Genomic DNA, 20,104 nt, shown 5'->3' on the forward strand with positions numbered 1-20,104 from the left:
TTAAGCTAAGCTGCAACTGCTCGGGTTTGCATTGCGTCAGGAGTTCCACCGAACAACTTCCTGCTCCGAGAGTCGCCTTCTTGTCTGCAAGGAGTTAAACTGGTGAACTTTTGCAATAGTGACAGTTAGACGGGTGTTAAATCCATCTTTCCAGCCTTTCTGAAGGGTCTGCTGCCTTGAGCTGGGTTGCTTTTCTGCATCTTCATGTGGGGTTTCTCTTTGCAGAAGCAGAACAAAGTACGCTACCACACCCAGCCATGGTTACTCGAGAACCCAGCACTGTGTTCTGACATGACACTGTGACTTCACTCAAATGGAATGATTAGGTTCAACTAATAAGCAAAATGTTACTTAATTAGCAGTTTAAAAGAAGGTGGCCCAATTAAAAATGGATCTCTCCTGTGATTAAATTAACAGCTAGTATCTGATAAGTTCCTGCTTGAAAAGGATTCCCTGGCTGCTGGCTTGTTTAATCCAAAGGTTTTCAGGGTATTTGGGAGAAGAAATAAGAAGTTCCAGCAGACCACAGGCAGGGTTTTATAAAGCAGTTATCATAAAAATGGAAGTGGCAGAGTCACATACAATAACTGGAACAGCTTTACTTTTTTTTTTTTCTTCTTTCCCAGAAATAACTTGTTTAAACCCAACATCCAATTCCATTTGTAATTTCTCTTGCTCAGTCTTCCAGTCACCCCCTTCCCTCTTCGGCTTCCTCACAGGATCAGTTGTGCGGTACAAGGAGATTGCTGGTGTTTGGTCTGAGCTGCCTGATGGGTGGCCACCAGGAGGCTTGTCTTCACCCACTGCATTCCTGAAGTTTGATTGCCTGGCTTTGTTAATAGATGTAGGGGAGGTATCTTACCTCTTTTAATTAATTAAATGGAAATCCAAAACTAATCAAACCTTGAAGCTTTGCTTTAGAAACTTGCTGTGAATGCTTGATAGTGAGATGGCAGACTGACAGTGAACTGACGGTGACATGTGGTGGGTTTTTTTCCACAGAGGGTGTGTGAAGCAGTGAATGTACTAAGGAACAGCTTAGTTTTAAATTGTTCTCCAAAATTCCTGAGTTGAAATAAGCTTTGGAACGAGTCAATGAAAGCTTTAGATAAGGGAACTCCTTATAGAAGCCTTCCTGAGAGCAGAGGTAGCAAAGAGTTAATACAGGCAGAGGATGGACAATAGGAGCTATGAGTAACAACTGTGTAAGCCACCTCCTTGCTGGATTTCTTTGGACACTGGCAAGAGAATAGGGCAGTCTTGTGCCTGCATTGTTCTATTCATTTGCACACCTGCTTACAGATAAGGAAAAAACAGCAATGAGCATTACATTGCATTTGCTAATGGTAACAGAGAGATGACTTTTTCACATTCTTCTTTCAACGGCTCTTTGTGATAAGATCTGTTCCCTAAAACTCCTTTACTTGGCCCTCTGTCATTTTAATGTTTAGCAAGTAAGCATGTACATCAGAAATTAGCCACTGGAAAAATCTGGATTACTTTGCAATATTTTTGCTCAATATTAGGATACTAGCTCAGATGAATTTTTTCAGTAACAAATCTCGAACTTTACAACAGAAAGCCTTTTCAGAAAGGATGCCACCAAGTTTACTGGAAATCTTGCAAGCTGCATTTGCACCATCGTTGTGGAGCAGCACTTATGCAAATCCAATGGCAGAGTTTGACTGTTCTATGTGTGTTGGGAATGCTCAATGCAAGTTTCTAAGGGAAAAACTTGGTCCTAAATACTTGGGATTTCACTTCCCGCTATTCTGAGAAAGACCAATAAAAGATCAAAAGTTTGGATCAGATAAACCGCTTCAAAAATATTTTTTCAGGGGCAGCCTTCAATAACTGATAGAAATTAATTACGGTATCGTAATCAAGAAAATGGCTACTTTTTTTTTTTTTGCCTCTGCTCCAGACACTGTTTAAATATCTGTGTTGTACAAGAGTCTGGTATGCAGACCACTTCTCTAAGCTGTCTGGGAACCTCTGCTACTTCCGAGGGAGAACAAGCGAGAGGTATGCTTAGCGCTGCACATCTGCTGGCTAGGCTGAGTAGGAAGCCTTGTGTGTGCAAAAGGATTCGTCAGCTGTGTTAAAGTTAAAGTTGTTCACTTTTATCCTACAAATGATTTTTCTGTGCGTGGGTTTTCTTCCTGAATTTATTTCTAAGTTCTTTGTGGAGGGACAGTGTATTTTTTTTTTTTCAGTGCTGGTGATTTTGGCTCTGATTTGTCAGAGATTGATAAGGGTCAGTCTACTTGTCTGGTTATCAGAAATTCCTTCCTTTCTCGATGATAGTAGCTAAAGCAAAGCAGTAACTTGCTTCATTCCAGCAAGCATGAGCCCTTCCTTGTAACGTCTGGCTCTTAAACCACCCAAAAATAGAACTTGATAATTTGTAATGGATTAAAAGAAACTGACAATGTCCTGGCATTGCTCGTCACGCCAACATAACTAGATGGGCAGCCCTGTGGCCACACACAATAACTAATTGCAGTTGTAGCTTTGAGATAAATGAGCACTCCACCGTGCAGCTGCAGTGGTATTTCAGGCAGCCGGCACACCAGTGGAGGCAATACCAGTGCACACGTTCAACTGTAGAAGCAAAAGCTGTGGAGGTCAATGGGAACCAGAGGGACAGGTTGTTGCTTTACTTCATTCTTCTCTCTGTAGGTGGCTGCTAGTATCTCCTTATGGAATCGCAGAAAAAATCATCTGGACAGGGACCTGAAGCAGTTTCTAGTCCCAGCTGTTTTGTTCAGAGCAGTGTCATCTGTGAGATCAGCTCAGGTTCTCAGGGCATTGTCAAGTGTGGTCTTGAAGCCCTCCAAGACCGGAGGCTGCACAGCCCCTCTAGGTTATCTCTTCCAAGCTGGACTGTCCTAACGGCCTTGCTGCTTCCCTGACATGCCAAACTGACGGCTCGCTTCCATGAAATAGATTGCAGGATCTGCTCACTGCCAGATCTCCAACGAGATGTGAAGAGAAAGTAGTTCTTTAGCAAGCAAAGAAATAATATGTTTTATTTCACATTTTCATGCACCACTGTGGAATTGCAAAGTGTCAAGGGGACATGTTGCTTCATGCTACTGCACAGGCGTGAACTGAGGAGCAGAGATGGCAGGGGATGTGGCTGAAAGGGCTACTGCTGTACAGGACAGATCTGATAAGACTGAAAGGACGTGCTCCTTCCTCTTCCTTCAGACGGTTTCCTTTAATTGTGTCTTATTCTTTACAAAATTTCTTACAGTGTGAAGCAAAAGGACTTCTTATGTTAAAGTCTGAGAGTTTCAGTTCTAGTTGTGGAAAATGCTGGCATTGAGAGTGCTTACTAAGTCATTGAGATCTGTAATCTGTGTTCAGTTTGGTACGTCGCTTCCAAACTTGTGTATGGTGCTGGATTGTAAGAGTCTAAAATCTTGAAACTGAAGCACCTGGGATAGAGTTTATTATGAAAAAGCATTTGCTGTTGCTTCCCCCAAGGTCTAGGGGAGAGTGAGAAGTGAGGGAAGTAAAATGTTCTTCCATTTACAGTTAGTTAATGAAATTAAGGAAATGCCTACAAGTTCCTAATGCTAATAGTTTAATCTGGAGCTGGTTGACTGAGATCCTGCTCATGTTAACGGGAGGTCTTACTTATGTATAATGAATTGGGAGTTTCACACTTTTGCTCCACAACGGGTTCAAATAAAATGACCAGGAAAGCAAAGCTTGCTGTGGGAACGAATGCTGCATTCTGTTAGGCTCTGCTCACATACAGCTTGCAAAAGGTTCAGCTCTGCACCCGGCTCCATCTATGGCTTTGTAAGTCTTTGTCTTCTAACAGCGGTTTTAAAATCTGATTATGAGGACAATAGGTTTAACTGTATTTTCTATGGAAAAACTTCAGTTTTTCTGGCACAAGAACTAGTTGTAGTTACTCATATGTCTGAGTTTACAAAGTCCCACAGATGAGCATCTTTCCAATTATCTTTGTGGATTGCAGCGTCACCCCTTAACATGCAGCCAGCCTCAAGAATTTGAGCACAAACAGATGTGGAAATAAATCTGTGCAGTCCTTTAACAATCTATATTCGGTATTCTTGCCCTAGGAAAGGCTAGTAGAAGAATTCACCTGTGTATTTGATTTCTTGTTGACTTGGGATCGGTATGTAGTACCTACTGTATGTTCATCCTTGCCTACAAATATTCTGAATAATGGTTTGAAATCTTACTAGCTTGAAGTCCTCGGGTCTCTGACACGATCTGTTTAATAAGGTTTTGTAGGTACTGCTCTCTTGTCTTTCCACAGTTCTTTGGTAAAGCCTGTGATGTCAAGGGCCTTGTTTCACTGCTGTTCAGTCGTCTTCATATTGTACTTTTTAAAACTGTGTTTTCATTGTCAATGTGGACCGCTTGTCACTTTCCCATATGATTACCCTGTTCCTTTTCCAGTATTTAGTGTCTCAGAACACCCAGAGGTCTTGTGAAGTGAAATTTACCTCCCTCTCCAGCTTAGAATTTTAGCCAGTCCTCTTAATCTGGAATGCCTGTCCTATGCCTATTGTATGTAAATAACTTTTTATCAAACTTCGTTACTTGCTTAGATCTGCCACCTTCCCTTAGCTGCTTTCAGCAATCCTTGAAAACCTCTTTTAACTTTGTCTTTTGACAGCTCGGTTTCCAAGACAGGGCCTTTCTTTCCCGGAGTTTCAAGTGATAAGTAAGTTTAAACCGTACCTCACACACCCTCTTCTACCCAGGCATCAAGCTGGAAATATCCCCTTTTAGTTTGCCCCTTGTTTGTGTTAAGCTGGAAGGATTTTTGAGAAAGCTAGAACAGAGATCCACAGCCCTTTCCATTGGCGTTGTGATGTTGAGAGTCACCGCAGCTGATGGAGTGGGAGATCAGTACCACCGTGAACCACTGTCAAAATATTCCTGCTTGCAACTTACTGGAACCTTACTCATGAGATCTGTTACCTTTGATGTCTTGCAGGAGAGGTATGAAATGGTTTCTTTGGTCACTGAGTAATGAACTACTCACAGTGATAGGCAGTGACTATCGGCTCTATCTTGATCTCTGTTCTCCTCATCTTAACCCCGGGTTACTGTGTTGATTGTTAAACGTCATTGCTGATCTGCTCTCTGAGCGTGGAGGTATGTTGTAACCTCTCAGCCTGTAGGTAGCTCTCTGACTTCTTTAAAACTGCTCTTCTGCAGTTAATACGTTATTTCAATGAGTTAATAATTCTTCCCAGTCCTCTGAAATTCTAGAGTTCATTGCCTAACCACAAGTGGTCATTCTCCCATAAGTTGTGTTTGATTCCATTGTGCTGTAATAGAAAGCCAGAAGAAACAAAATATTGTGCAGCTCATTTTTAACATAACTCAGATTTTTACATAAAAAGGAGCACTGTCTTTGTAGGCAGCTTTTTAAATGTTAAGGAATTTATAATTTTAATAATCTGAGGCAGTAGCTTCATACATCATCTTCAATCTTTGGGGAAAAAAGTTCTCTTCAGATTATTATTTCGATAATTAGACTTTCTAGTAAGAACGTATTACAGGAATTGTAGAAATCATATTTGAATCTTGAAGGATTGTCCACTGCTTCCTCACAGTCAAGTTACATACTCGCATCAGGGGAGTCTGCTGGCACTCGGATGAGTATCTGTCTCCACAGCAACCTCGGTATTCTACTTGCTTGTAGAGGACCATCAAGGTGCAGCACGTTCCATTGAGATCTCTGGTTATGCCTCTGTATTTTTGTAAACATTCATTCACGATCCTGGTTTTTGTTAAGAGTAAGAAATGCTGTATAACCCTTCCCAAACCTTCCAGAAATTTATTTTGAATTTCTTAAAGCTACCATCTGCCAGGTGATTAATATCCTGCTTGAGCAACTGCATTAATACTCCGTCACTGACTTCCACCTGATCCTACATCAAGGCACTGGCTGTTCTTGCTAGCAGGGAGTGCATGTGCTCTGAGCTTAGGATAGAATTTAGTCTCATAGATTCCTTCCCTTCTCTACCGGCCTTCCTCTCTGTGCTATATCCACCAATATACCGATATTGCCCATATATTGGTAAAGTGCTTAAGGTATTTACAGCAGGAAAAAAAATTGTGATAGGAGTATTTCCGGGCCTTGAATCATTCAAACTCTGAATCGTATCTTTCAGAGATTGACGGCTATCATCGCTGCTGCGTGCGAGGAAGAGTTGAGTTGTGATAGGCAGTCATAGCTTGCTTGATGCTCCTAAAAACTGATAGCAACTTCATGGTAGAAAATAAACCATTACGTTACATAATCGTTATATGCCCATCTGTGCAGTCTTTCAAGCAAATACCTTCTGTCAAAGTCCTCGGGGTTGTTTCTCTGAGGACGATGGGATTCGATCCAAGGCTGATTATTCAGAGTTCCTTGGTAACCATCGGCTGGGTACTTGCGATGGATCCATCGACTCTCTTCTTTGAGACTAAGAAGAAAAGAGGCTTTGCAGTTCTGGTGCACACAATAAATTGTGCCCGTTCTCTTTTCTGATAATAAAGCAGTGTTACAGAGGGGAAAGAGTAAAAATGGGTATTTGACATTTTTTTGCTCTCGAGCTTGTTAACTAAATCTGGTGAGGTGTTCTTCATTCGAGTACAGAAGAGCTTGTGCAATGTGCTTGACAATGAAGGGAGAAAGAAGAAATATTTAATTATAAATGGAAACAAAATAAACAGGGGGGTGGGATGAAACCTAGTAGTTAAGATTGTCCGTTCACTCTTTCTAGAAGGGGGGCTTTTTCCTGGGGGCAAATGGTCCATGTTAAGTTACACTCAAAACTGCACCATAGTGCATATTGAAAGGAGGAACGTTGGGCTAAATCTTACTGAGCAGCAAAACTTGTAATTTCTCTTTACTCTCCCTTTATGTTTGGAAGATTGGGAGGGTTTTTTGCTTTGCCAACATGTAAAAATGAAATGCTGGTACCAATAAAATGTCCGTTTACTGAAGGCAGATATGAAACGAATTTCTTCAAGCCACCAGCTGAGACGTGTGAATCAGTATTTCGCCACTGATCTTTTTATGCCTCTTACTTCTATTCCAGTTCTTAAGATCCGATGATTAACCCAATGAAGTAATGTTTAATCATTTAACCTTCCTTTGCCTGTATTGTAGCAGTCACAGGAAATCTATTTCCAAACCAAAAAAAAAAAAAAAAAACCCAAATCATCTTTGAAAGGGACATAGTGAACTAAAGGATCTTGAAATGTTATAGAGAATGAATCATATTAGCTGAGAGTCGGATCCTGTCTAGATACTTTAATTTGGGGGGAAAATGTTTTGCCTGTAAGTAGCTGAACTTTTATGTCTTTTTATTTTACTTTATTTAAATCAGTTGATTTATGAAAATTGTTTTGCTTCTATTTCAAATGCTTAAAAAAGTAGAGAAAAGATTGTTCCCTGCGCAAGCTTTATAACAGAAAAATTATATTGTGAAATAGGTAAAAGTTGTGAAACTGATGATTGTGTTCTCTGAGAAATGAAACTCTTAAGTTTTTTTTTTTTATTATTATTGCAGATGTCGCAAAGATTTGACAAACAAAATTTAAGGAAGCAACTAAACAAGTATTTCTGAGCTTGTTTTCATTAAAGTAAATGTTGTGACTGCAAATATGTAGTTTTGTTGCAGCCCTGATGTGTATATTACCATGCAAATTATTTGTAGCTATGATTGTTAGATCATAGAAAATAGGAAAAAAGATCCTTAATTTATCTCTTAGCTTATTTAGAAAGCTTGAAAAAGGAAGACAAACTAGAAGTTCTTGACTGAAATTTTTAGAACTATGGCTGTGCTTTCCATAGAGTACTTTGTAATAGACAATGAATGTAAAAAAACTTGAAAGAAGAAACTGAGTAAAAATATTTTTTATTAAAAAAAAGTTATGAATGAATAAGGTGAGAAAAATTGCCCCGAAATTAGTTTGGGTTTGGGGTTTTTTTGAGGGACAGACTTGTTACACTTTTTCAACACTTTCATCATTGGTTTTATAACAAAAATTGTATGTTTTTAGCTGGAGGGAAAAAATTAGTTTGAAAGCAGCCTTGAATTTTGCAGCAGTCTGGAAATGTGGGTGAGGAAAGCTGTTTATTTTTAAGAAATTTGATGAAAAATAGTGCAATGTGCTTATACTAGGTTAATACAGTCAATCTATATGTAATTATAATAATATATTTTATTAAACCAGCTGTGCTGCAAGCATTAGTTTATAGGTCACTTGTTAGAGTTTGTTTCCAATGCCAGCTTGTGAAAATTAATACAACAGTGTATTAGCACTGCAGTCTAAGATAATGGGTAAATATGTTAAAATTGGGGTAGGAACAATTTCCACTGAAATAAATCGTGGATCTATTTTGAATAATTGGATTGTAGTGTTTTATTTTAAAGATCCTTTACAATGAGATTTATAGAGCTGTGAAAAAAATCTTTATTGCCTTATAAAAGTGAAAATATTGTTCTAACCCCATGAGCATTGTGAAATGGTGAATAAAATAGGAACTGAAAATACCATGGTCACATTCAGCTTTGTTATAGAGCACAGGGCGAGACATCTTATGAAATGCCTACTTAAGGCACTGCTTTTTCAGTTCACCTTTTCAAAGCAAAAAATCTCTTGCTGAAAGGACAGTGTTACTGTGTTAGCACACTTTTGCACTTCAAATGAATTTGTAGAGAAATTCTGAAGACATATTTGTACTTCTGTACTTGGTTAAGGAATCGGGATACCTGTTGTCTCCTTAGTGGGAGTTTTATTTCCTATGCCGATAGCTGTGTGGTCACAGTCGGCAGAGGAGTGTTGTGTCCTTTTCATTGCGTGTCCTAAATCCTCAGTGGGACTGGAGGAGTATTTTAGTGCTGACCCTCTTAGGGATCCTGTATTACCTTGTTTCAGTTTTGCGTAGTAACTTGGAAATACTCGTGAGGGAATTTTAGTTTGAGAAGGAACTGCCCTTGATGTTGCAAGATTTTTGGACTTGGTTCACTGGTAAATGATCATGTTTTGTTATTTATCACAACTTGTGTCAAAATGCACTTTTTAACAGAAAAACGTGAAAAAATTTACTGTACTTGGGATGTAGGCATGTTCTAGCCCTGTTTCTGCTAACACAAGCTCAAGTGTTTGGTATCAGCCTCACTGGGAGTGGGTTTGAATCACTCACGCTTGCCGTATGTATCCCAGAAGTTAAACAGAAAAATATCAGGAATGAGTTTTCAACAGAGAGTAAATATCTCATCTGTTCCATTTTGCAGTAGGACACACATGATCCCAAGGTGTTACTCCTGATGAAAGTTAGCAAATTCTCCCCTTACAGAATATTCTAAAGTTTTTTTTTATATTCTCCTGTGTCCCACTGTAGGATGTAGGAAATCTCATTCATTTGGCATTTTTTTTAAGTTGAAACATTTGTATTAATTTGGGTTATTTTCTTAAACATGCAGTATAATAAATAACATTACTCTGATTTCAATAAGAATTGGTGGGTTTTTTTAATTTGAGAATTTAACTATTTTTAAAGCACTGTAATGGAGAAAAATTGCTGTTTGAAAAAGGCGTGTAAAAAGATAGTAAATGGCCTTAGCATGGTTTTTTTTTTTATTAGTCATCCAGCATAGAAAGTTATGTCAGTTCTGTAGTTCAGAATTTAAATAATATGCAAGAACATTGTCAAGTAGTTGTAATTTACTTGTGTTGGTGTATAGTATTGAAGGCTTCAAGAGAATTGTAATAAAGATACAATGGCATACATTTAATTTTTCTGGATTATCTTGTAGTTGCTTTAATAATTAATGACATTCTAAATTCTACACTATAGTGTGGAATTTAGAATGTCATTAATGATTAAAGCCATTCCCTTGAGAAATTTATCTGATAGTTTTGTACAAAATGTAAATCGGTGAATATTACATTGCTAGTGGAAAAATCAGCTTTTTATTGCTTAACTGTAGGTTTTTTAAAAAGAATTTGTAATCCCTTTTCAAAGTTTGCTATTACCAAAGATAGTCAGCTTGCTTTAACTACTGTTGCCAAGCCTGAATCGGTAATACTGACCCTGTGTGTAACTTTGACAGGTTTGCTTCAAAAGAATTTTATTCTCATGTAAATTCACTTCTCGCATTCAAATAAAACTGCTTGTGAGAATCCTTATTTTTTCTTTTTAAAATGTTTACTGTGTATTTGGTAAACTTTGAGACTCAGGAGTTTGTCACAAGTTTGTTTGAAAGTTTTATGGTCACAAAATAAAAGTAGGCAGCATGTTCTTAGCATGGCCTTGTAAAGAACAGCTAAGGTGTCATATGGTCTGCCACATTTGCTTTGAAAGTATTTTAGATTCAGCTCTATAGATTTAATGAATTTTACAGGTCTGTTGTAGAAAATAGCTGGAATTAGCTATTTTGATTAAGATCCTGGGTTTGAGAGAAAATATCTAAGGGTATTATATCCATATAGTATTATATAATATATATGTTTTTATGTAATTATATATATAATATTTTATCCCATTATATCCTGTTCTTGTGTTTTGAGAAAGTACCTTTTTAACCCTGTAAGTGGTATTGCAGGAATTGGTTCCCTTTGCTTGTTTAAGGAATAAGGCACAAGCAGCACTGGCATTTCAAAGAGAGGGGAAATAAATACTAGAAAACCTGTTTCCATAGTAGTGTGAACTAAGTGCCACTTGCAGAGTTTTGAAAAACAAAACTCAATACATGTGGGTGGTCAGATTTTCATGCTGAGCATTGTGAATTTCTCTGCCTTCCCTCTAAGCCCAGAGTTTGAAACTGGCTTTTTTTGTTTTAAAAAATCTCCCATTGCCAGTTAGAAAATCCCAAAGTATGGAGGACATTGAAATCACATACAAAGAACCATAGAGTCATTTAGGTTAGAAAAGACCTCTTTGAGGGTTTTTTGGGTAATTTTGACTTTTGCCTCATTAATGCTTCATTTTCTTGTTGGCAGGATTTTGCTTCCCGGGCTAAACTGGCTGTCCAGAACCTGGTGCAGAAGGTTGGGTTCTTCGGCATTTTGGCCTGTGCTTCAGTAAGTTCGTTTGGTTTATCATCACAAATTGCAGATCAGATGTATTGCAGTGAAATTAACGCTGTGAATTGTGACTCGGTTTTATTTGACTTTATTTGCATCTTTGTGCCCTGTTAGCTCTTTCTGTGTTCTCTGTGGTGCTTAGAGAAACGGGATGGCTGTGGGACTGGCAAGTGCAATAGCATGGAGAAACTCCAGTCCTAGATTAGTACCAAACACGTCGAATTCTGTATAAAAGCACAGCCAACAGTCATGATTGCTTCCTTCAGCTTCATCGCTGGGCTTCTTGACACTAGTTCTCCTTGGAAGATAATGAGTTTGGGATAGTGCTGTTTCCTTTTTAATCCATCAGAACAGAATGGTGCGGGAAGGGATCCCATTTTTTAAAAAGATAAAGCAATTCATTTTGTAGTGTGGTGAAACCCCATAAAAATGGGTCAGTTTACTAAAGATGCAAAAGGCCTGTTGCAGTGAGGAGGACTTACAAGAGACAGAACTAAGGCATTCTTAAAATTCAAGAAGTTTCTATGTTTCCGTTTCAGACTGGGGATGTTCCCTGCATTTGATGTTGAGGCCGTGTCTTCTCTAACGGAGGCACAGGCACGCTGCTGCTCACTGCGCTGCCATAGTGGATATTTGGCAGAACAGATCTTATGCCTGCTGACAGTTACCCTGTTGAGACCTTCCCAGCCCAGATTATTAGCTGGCAAGATACACCAAGAGCTGTGTTACTACCTATAGGTTCTGCTGGAACTGTATAATAATTTCTTTACGTGTTTATGTACTGTAGCTTACAGTGCTTGACATCTTCAAATTCAAAGGTATACGTAGACTGAAGAGCGGAAAACTACCTGCATAAATCCTCATTAGGGTATCCATCGATATTAATTGTTCTAAGTCTGATCAGGCGATATCTTTGGGTCATTAGGAACCAGAGAGAGAGAGAGAGAATGAGGAAGCAAGTTTGAGTCATGGCTGTATGAACTTCAAACTTTTTTTTTCTTGTATCTTTCTTACTTAGAAAAAAAGTGGCTTTTTTTCTCTCTAAGTAAGAGGTGATACAAGCATCTCCACTGATGACATTCTAGTATTTAAGTAGGATAATACTGTTGTTTTAGCTTAGAAAAATATGGGACCATTTGAGGTTTAAATGTCTTGCTGGAAGCTTAATGGGAACTGGTCAGAATGGTGTGCCTTACTCTTCCATCCCACACACAGAAGTGGGCTGTGATGCACAGAAATGCGATTACAGCGAAGAGGGGAAGTGTAGGTCCCCTATGATTCCATTCTTCCGGAATACCCACGGCCATTAACCAGCTGCTCAGCTGATGAGGTATTAATTCCACCCTTGTCTAGCATCTCTTCTAGTTTCCTAAATTGTAGAGACGACCGTGCTAACTATTTTCTCAAATGTAAGTAACTTGTGTTAGCTGGAAAGAATTAATCCGATTATAGTTGCTGACATACAACTTCTGTTTACTAATTTTGTGAACTGTCTTAATGTTTAGAGTGGAGACGTAGGTACAAGCTGTTCTTTAAATCTTTCCAGTAAGCTCTTAGGCTGCTCCTTCGCTGCCTCTGACTCATTACTCTCTAGTCACCATCTTGTGAGCCATCGCTGCATGGGCTGTTCTCTCTGCCTTGTGCAATCCAAACAGTTTGTAGATGGCAGGGATGAGTTACTGGGGTTGCTGGACAAGGTGAAGCGTGGGTAAATGGAGAACATGAGGAAGGAGTTGGTAAACACAAGAGGTGATGTGTTAAGTCTTCGTAATTCCTGCTTAGAAACATTTGTTTAACTTCTTACCTACTTACTGTGCTGTTCTTCACCGTGCTCTGTGCTCCAGCTTCCCTCTGCTTAACTGGGCTGCCGGAGGGATGCAGAATCACGAGTCCACCACAGTCCACTTGAGGATTTGTAAATGTGTGTACAGAACAACTGCAGAGGAGCAGTAAAAAGGGTGAGGTTCAACATGGCAGAGGCAATGAGAAAGCACAGGGATCCACAGTTGGATGTGTTTGTTGCATCCGTAGGTGAGGAAGGCAGTGCTGCGTGCGTGCTCCTGCATTTGTGCGTCCCCCCATGGGCTTCAGGGCGTCTCTTGCTTGTTGCTGCTTCTCCGTATGCTAGAGGGTGTCTCCTTTACTTGCTGCCCTTGTAATTGTGATCGTACTTTCAGATTTTGAACAGTATTTTAGTGGAGTGTATTTTTTACGATTAGGGAGCTTGCTTGTGGAGTGGGAATAAGCTGCAGGTTGCTGCTGTGTGCCAAGCAGTGCCTTCTCAGTAAAAGTACAATCAAGTTGAATTTAAAACTGCGCAGATTTATCCAGTGAAGTCAACCAAATGTTATGTTGTTTAATGGCAATAAGAAAGCCATGTTACTGTCTGGAGCTTATTTCCTACCTAAAGGCAGCTCTGGGGAAGGAATAAAACAGGAATTAGCCCTGGAAGATCCTTGCTGTGACTTGTGAGAATTTGCCCTCCTGTCTTTGTGGGCTTTCTTGGCAGCTCTCAGTACTGCGTGTGCGTGTTTTTTCAAAAAAAAAAAAAAAAAAAAAAAAAAAAAGAACAAAGAGAAACCTCTCTGGCCTGCTGATGGACCCTGCTGTGGACTCGTCGAGTACCTTTGTACTGTGATATCTGTAACGTATGGGTGACATCCACGGTTACCCCTACCTGAAGTGTGCTGCTCCCTCTAAGGTGACAGTGATGCAGTAGTTAAAATGTACTCTGAACTTAGGGGAAAAAAAAACCCTTAAACTAGCCAACAGAGACCATACTTGAGACCTAGAGCAGACTTGGCTCAGAAGAGCAAAATTACCTGGCTGTGGTATAAGTAAATAATTTACTAGCCTCCCATGCCTAAGACAGCTGTCACAGGTAAAGAATCATTTTAGCTGAAGCAGAGCATGTTTAGAGACCGTTTCGGGGCATGATTAGAGACCGTTTCAGATTTCTTCCTATGCAGGTGGTGTTGTGGGTGCTCATAAATTCGAATTGCTAGTTTATAACAGCTAAGTATAACCCTCATAAGCTTTCTCGCAGATTTCAGGTTTCCATTCAGTCAGTTGCAAGTTACTGTTTTTTAAGGTGTTTAGCAATCTACATTCTTGTTTGTGTAACAAAAGGACACAAATACTGCAGGATATTAGCCCAGTAATACACTGCTACTGTGAGTTATACATAACCCCGTGTGTTTACTCAGACAGTCTGCCCTGGTACTGCATGCTAAGTGTGAAAGGTTGGAATCTGGATACTTTCTTGGTTTAATTTCAAAAATATTTTACAGATAGTATCACAATAGCAAACATCAAGCCAATGGTTTAAAAATAATAAAAAAACCCCTTTTAATTTTAAATGAAATGCATATGCTTAATAAAATCTAATCAGTGCTTTTAAACTGGATACATATGACTGTAAATGCCAGTTTTTAATGTACTTTCTCAGATGGAAATCACTGGGGATCATTTTGAACACCGGCTTCCAAGAGTGATGTGCTTGTCAGTGAGAAAATTTGATAAATCACTCAAAACGGCTTTACTGTGGTTTCAGTGCATTTCACATGGAAAACTTTTTGTTAGCTTCTTTAAAATCCAGGGGTAAGGAAGGGACCATGAGAATGGAATTGTCTGGGACACTGTCTAGCAGAATCCCAGAGACTTAAGTTATGTGGTGCGACATTAACATTTTTATAAGTATTAAGACACAAGAGTTTTGGATCAAGTTGAATAAGGGGAAAATGTTCATTTTTCAAAGCTTCAAAGTCTGTCATATTCCTATTCATCTCGGTAAATGCTGCAATTCCTGAGCTTCTCTCTCCCTTGCACTTCATAGATTCCAAACCCTCTGTTTGACCTGGCTGGGATAACATGTGGACACTTTCTGGTTCCCTTCTGGACCTTCTTTGGTGCAACCTTGATTGGGAAAGCAGTAATTAAAATGCACATCCAGGCAAGTACTACAGCTCCCTCAGGGCTCTGGGGTGAAGACTTTTTTGGGGGTTTTTTGACTGTTACACTGTGTTACTCTAATGAATTCTGGAGTCTCCCTTCCTGACCTGAAGTAATGGAAATTAATTTGGTGCAAAGGATTTACAATAAAGGATCTGCTAGGCTTCTTAGGCTCAAAACTTAGGCAACTGAATAATTTATAGCTACAAACTAATGAGCTCGCTGCCTACACCACTCAGGAAATTGGTGGTTAGCCAAGTTATTTACCTACGGTTTTTACCAGACTGACAGGACTTCGTACTCATAATGAACTTGACTTTTTGGTAACAAATACTCATTTCAAAGAGCGCTGCAACCAGCCTTTGCCAGTGAAGCGGCACTTTTGAATGCTGCCTTTTATCTCAGTTGAGTGTGTAGAGAAAACCTTGCTCCTTTCAGGCCCTGCAGAAAGCAGGCCGAGGGCACGGCTCTGGCCATGTTGTCTGTTGCTTCCAAGCACGGTCAGCAATTTTTGGTGTCTGTGTTACCCTGAATGGGCTAGATTTCAGCCTGTGGCCAGTTTTTTCTTGCTAACTCAGAGCTTTACTGGATGTTCTGAATTTGGCCATCAGAATCTCCAGTTGCTTTCAAAACTTTTTGAGTCTCACTTTCAAAATTTTTGAGTCTCACTTTGAAAATGCATCACCGTTTTGTGCAGTGGAAGATGAAGTATTGATTCTCTGGCGATTCTTCACTGGTGGCGGGGTGGTTAGTACTAGATCATGAACTACATTCCTTTATTTGTAATGATTAGAACCAATGTTATCAGCTGGGGCTTGGTTTTTTTAGCATCTCCATAGGACTGGTGCCATGCCTGTAGCTGTATTGCTTGGAAATCTTTGCTGTTACTACATTAAAATAGCAGAAGCTATTAGTAGTATAAAATTACTCGTGTAGTACCCTCATCAAGCTGCTTTAAAATCCTTCTTTTGCCCTGAACAGAATATTTCAATCTTCAACCCTTTTTTTCCCCCCCTTTTGTATTTTTTTTTCACTTTCCCCAGTCCTGAAACAGAAAGTAACTAAAAGATCTGAATATTCTTTCATTTACTGTGATAGAACAACTTTTTCTCCACACTTAATTTTGTATTATCTGAATTTTTTTTCTTTTAAGTCTGTGTACTGTTAGAATTTGTTCTGGCAACACAGAAAAGTGGAATAGTTATTGTTTAATATTCCTTTAATGATTTCATTTGTCTTGTTTAGCTAGCAGAATGATTGTTATGTAATTTATAGTGCTCCACACTCAGATCAAATGTAAGTGGAAAAAATATTTCCCAGTGTCTTGTACAGTTGGTAAATCATCTTATTTTGTAATACATTTAGCTATTAGAATGCTTTTTTCTGCGATGCTTGATTTCAAGCATACTCTTGTGCAATAGCCTTGATTTTTGTAGTGATCTTGCTGCAATTTGGAATTTCGGAAATGTAAGAGTCATGGAAAAGGCTTTTAATGAAATCTTTCTCTAGACAGGAAGCGAGTGAGTGGTGCAGTGACCACCCTGGAACTGCTTTTAACTGGCCTCTTCCTCTGGACCACAAAATCATTTTGTGTAGTCGTAGTCACATTCCCAATTTCCAGACTGGTGAATGCAGTTCTCCTTAGCTCATGTTTAAATTGATCTAAGGAGACTGTGGGAACTGTGTGTGTGTGTGTACGCATCTACACCCAGTCTGGCTCACTCTGCAAAGGAGCAAACTGTCAAATAGGACAAAAGTGGAATTAGCAAAGGCTATTTTAACAAAATTTTAGCTTATTTTATCGCTCCCTTCTTTTCTAAAACGATGGACATTTGGATTTTCTGCAACATAAGCTGTGTTAGAGAAGTTTCTGCCATTTATTTTACTTCGTTCTAAATAGTCTGTTGCATTAGAGATGGTGACAGTTAAGTTTTTTGAACAGACAGGTACCCGCTGGCTCTTACTTTGTTGTTCACCCACACGGACTAGGAGATACATTATGTAAATTTTACATATATATTTCTATTTACAATAATACATATACATTAAATAATGTAAAAGATACGTTATTTTTCACTTCTGTGATCTTTAAGTACGTGCGTTTGTGTAAGGGGATGTGAATTGTTCTACACAGTGATGACTGGTTTTCCATTAAAACTTTGTTGACCGAGTAAAGTGGCATTCAGCTTCTGGGAATCTTAAAATTCACATCTGGGAGGATGCGAATGGTTAGGAACACAGGCTACAAAAACATTGCAAGAAATGAAATCTATGAGGAAATAGAATAATAAAGTAAACAGCTTTTCTCCCTCCAGCCTTTTTTTGAGGAGAGTATTGAAAAAAAAAGACCTTTAAAGAAAAGGGAAGGGAAAACTATGTGTGACTGCTGCAGAAGCTGTCTGGTTGGAAAGGAACGTGAACTGTCGTACCCCATTGTCTCTGCTTCCCTTTTGATCCCATGTTTCTCTAACTGATGTTTTCCTTCCTACAGAAACTTTTCGTTATTATAACATTCAGCAAACATATAGTGGAGCAGATGGTGTCCCTAATCGGGTGAGTAATTCTTTAATGCAGTAATACTTTCGCTTATTAAGTGGAAAAATACTGGAGGAGTCAAATTAGATGTGCTGAAAATTGTGTTTTGCTTCAAAGTGCAAGCTTTGGCCAACATGTGATTTAGGTCTTATTTGCAACTTCATTCCTCACCTCAAAGGCTTCAAGTATTTCAAGAAATGTAATAGCACCGAAGGTCAGATGGCCCAAGTGTATGGTACCAACAGTTAACTTTCACCCAGAAATATGATACAGCTCTCCCAATGCAGATTGCTAGACTTTTAGCTGCAAATAGACTGTTTTTTATAGACTTTCTTCAGTGTTGTAGTGTGACCCTATGACAAAAATGAAAGATCTGTTGTGATTTACGCAGTTCCCCAAGATGACATTAAACATCTTCAGTAATTTGAGCTATCTTATACATTTAAAATATTTAAATATCTCATAAAATGTCAGAAAGAAAAATTTGGTGTGTAGAGCTTTATCTTTTAAGTTAAAAGCTCAGTTTAAAACAAGAAAACTAAGCAAAAACCCAGCTAACAACAGTTGGGGGGCGGGCGGGGGGGGGAGACAATTGAAAAAACATACTTAGATGATGGCTCCGTGGGTTTGAATGAAGATTGGATACTGATGATGAAGGGTTAGATTTTTTTTCTTCATATCTACCTGTTCAGTCTTGAAATTCTGTGTAATTTTAACATCCATTAAATGTCAATATTTCCTGCCCGGTAATCCAGCAAATAAGATCGCAACAGTGCCTCTCTAACCATGCAGAAGTTTCACAAATTACTTGAGTGCAAACCAAGAATGCAACTTAATTTACATGTAGGCAACTAGATCAAATCATATGGATTTCATCAAGAAGCCATGCTTAATTGTTCAAAGTAAAAATTGTGTTCTTCAAGGGAAGGCTGCTGCCTGTTGTCAGTACATGGACCACATTCGGGTCAGGGATACAGGTTTAAAGTTTTAAATACAAGTCTTAAATAGAAAGCTTTATTGTTGTGGGGTTTGTGCTTGCTTTTTTTTTTTTTTTTTTTTTTTTCAAAACTAGATACCTAATGTGGATCTGTAAAATAAATTCTAAGGTGTTCCTACTTTTCCAAGGTCTTTCACTTGTTATATAGGGCAAATTGATGGATACATTGCTATCCAAACTGTAATAATTATTTTCACATATAATTCAAAAAGCCAAAGTCCTCAAGAACAGTTTCAGGGGAGGAATGTCCGGAAATAATTCCTGTTAAAAATATGTAAACTTGAAGTAGTAATGCTATACAAAGAAAAAGGAGTGTCAGAAGAAACATTCTAGTAGGGCATTTCGCTAATGAAACAAATCCTGACTTTATTACTTCCTGATCTTCTGATTGGGTGTCTGGTTTGTAACAAACTTCAAAATTAATTTGTTGCTTTGAATATTATTTAAAAAAAGAGAAATGTGGGTACTTTTAACCATCGTTAGTTAGATTTTCTTCGTATCAATCCCACTAAACAATTTACTACTAACTTTTGATCTGCACTGCTGCTAGGTCAGGTATATTTCCAAAGATCTACTCTCCTACAAATCTTTGAGCCAAAACTAGTAGTTTTTTCCTACTTCATCTGTCTTGGAGATAATTTTGCATCAAATTACTCTGAATGCATTCACAAGACCTCTGCTGGATTCAGATTTTATTAGATGGTTGATGTCAGAGTTAAAAAATGTTCTCGGGAGACAGTAAGATTTTTGGAATGTCCCGGTATCCTTGACTTTTCTCAAGCTGTCTGCTAGCATTACCTCATCAATTTCTTCTAGAGTGGAGTATAAAACTTGTTAAACAATGGTTTGCATTAAATCCCTTATTAAATTAAAATATAGCTCTGTTTAATGGTCAGTAACTGTTTTAATCAAATTCTGTCTGACACAATGACTTAGGAGGGGTTTTTTTTTGTCTGGGATATTGCTCTTACACAATAGGAAATGTCTAAGCACAATACTTTAAAATAAAGAACCTATTAATATACAGGATAACTAAAATCTAGACAGAAGATTAAGTTATGAGATAAAGTCTGAGAATATTTGATTTTATAAGCCGGAGAGAATTTCTTGATAACTACGTGAGTCTTAGTCAAAAAGCAAAAATGATTCACCTGCAGACCTTGTTTACTTCTGTTACTGGCTGCTGCTGGCATCGCATGCCAAGCCTGCCATAACCAGGCTTTTTTAATATAATTTAAGGTAATTTGATTTTAGAATTTTGTCTAGGTCTCCATTACAAAAGAATCATAAAATACTGCTTTATTTTTTATATTTTATTTTATTTTAAATATTTTTAAATTATTTATTTTACTTTAAATATTAATTAAATAATGAAAAGGCAAAGAAATTGAAATGTGGCAGGAAATTAAGAAGCTATTTACAAAAAAATTTAGAAAGCATCGGTGGTAGCAGGTAAAAACAAGAAAAAAAAGCAGGCTAAGGTGGTGGCAGCAGCAGGGCGAAGGGCAGCAGCGCTGCAGCAGTCTCCTTGGGACG

At 38.4% G+C, this 20,104-nt stretch overlaps 1 protein-coding gene across 5 annotated transcripts in view; it reads left to right on the top strand.

Annotated features, from left to right (window-relative positions):
* Positions 1-20,104, top strand: part of VMP1 (vacuole membrane protein 1) — a 70,845-nt gene that overhangs the window by 37,608 nt on the left and 13,133 nt on the right. For all 5 annotated transcript variants that reach the window (XM_055719427.1, XM_055719422.1, XM_005439718.4 and 2 more), the window contains 3 exons: positions 11,002-11,082; positions 14,921-15,037; positions 17,528-17,589. In XM_055719427.1, coding sequence (XP_055575402.1) covers positions 11,002-11,082; positions 14,921-15,037; positions 17,528-17,589 — 260 coding nt within the window. The remainder of the gene's footprint in view (positions 1-11,001; positions 11,083-14,920; positions 15,038-17,527; positions 17,590-20,104) is intronic.

Source organism: Falco cherrug, chromosome 1, assembly GCF_023634085.1.
Source record: "Falco cherrug isolate bFalChe1 chromosome 1, bFalChe1.pri, whole genome shotgun sequence".
Lineage (NCBI taxonomy): Eukaryota > Metazoa > Chordata > Aves > Falconiformes > Falconidae > Falco > Falco cherrug.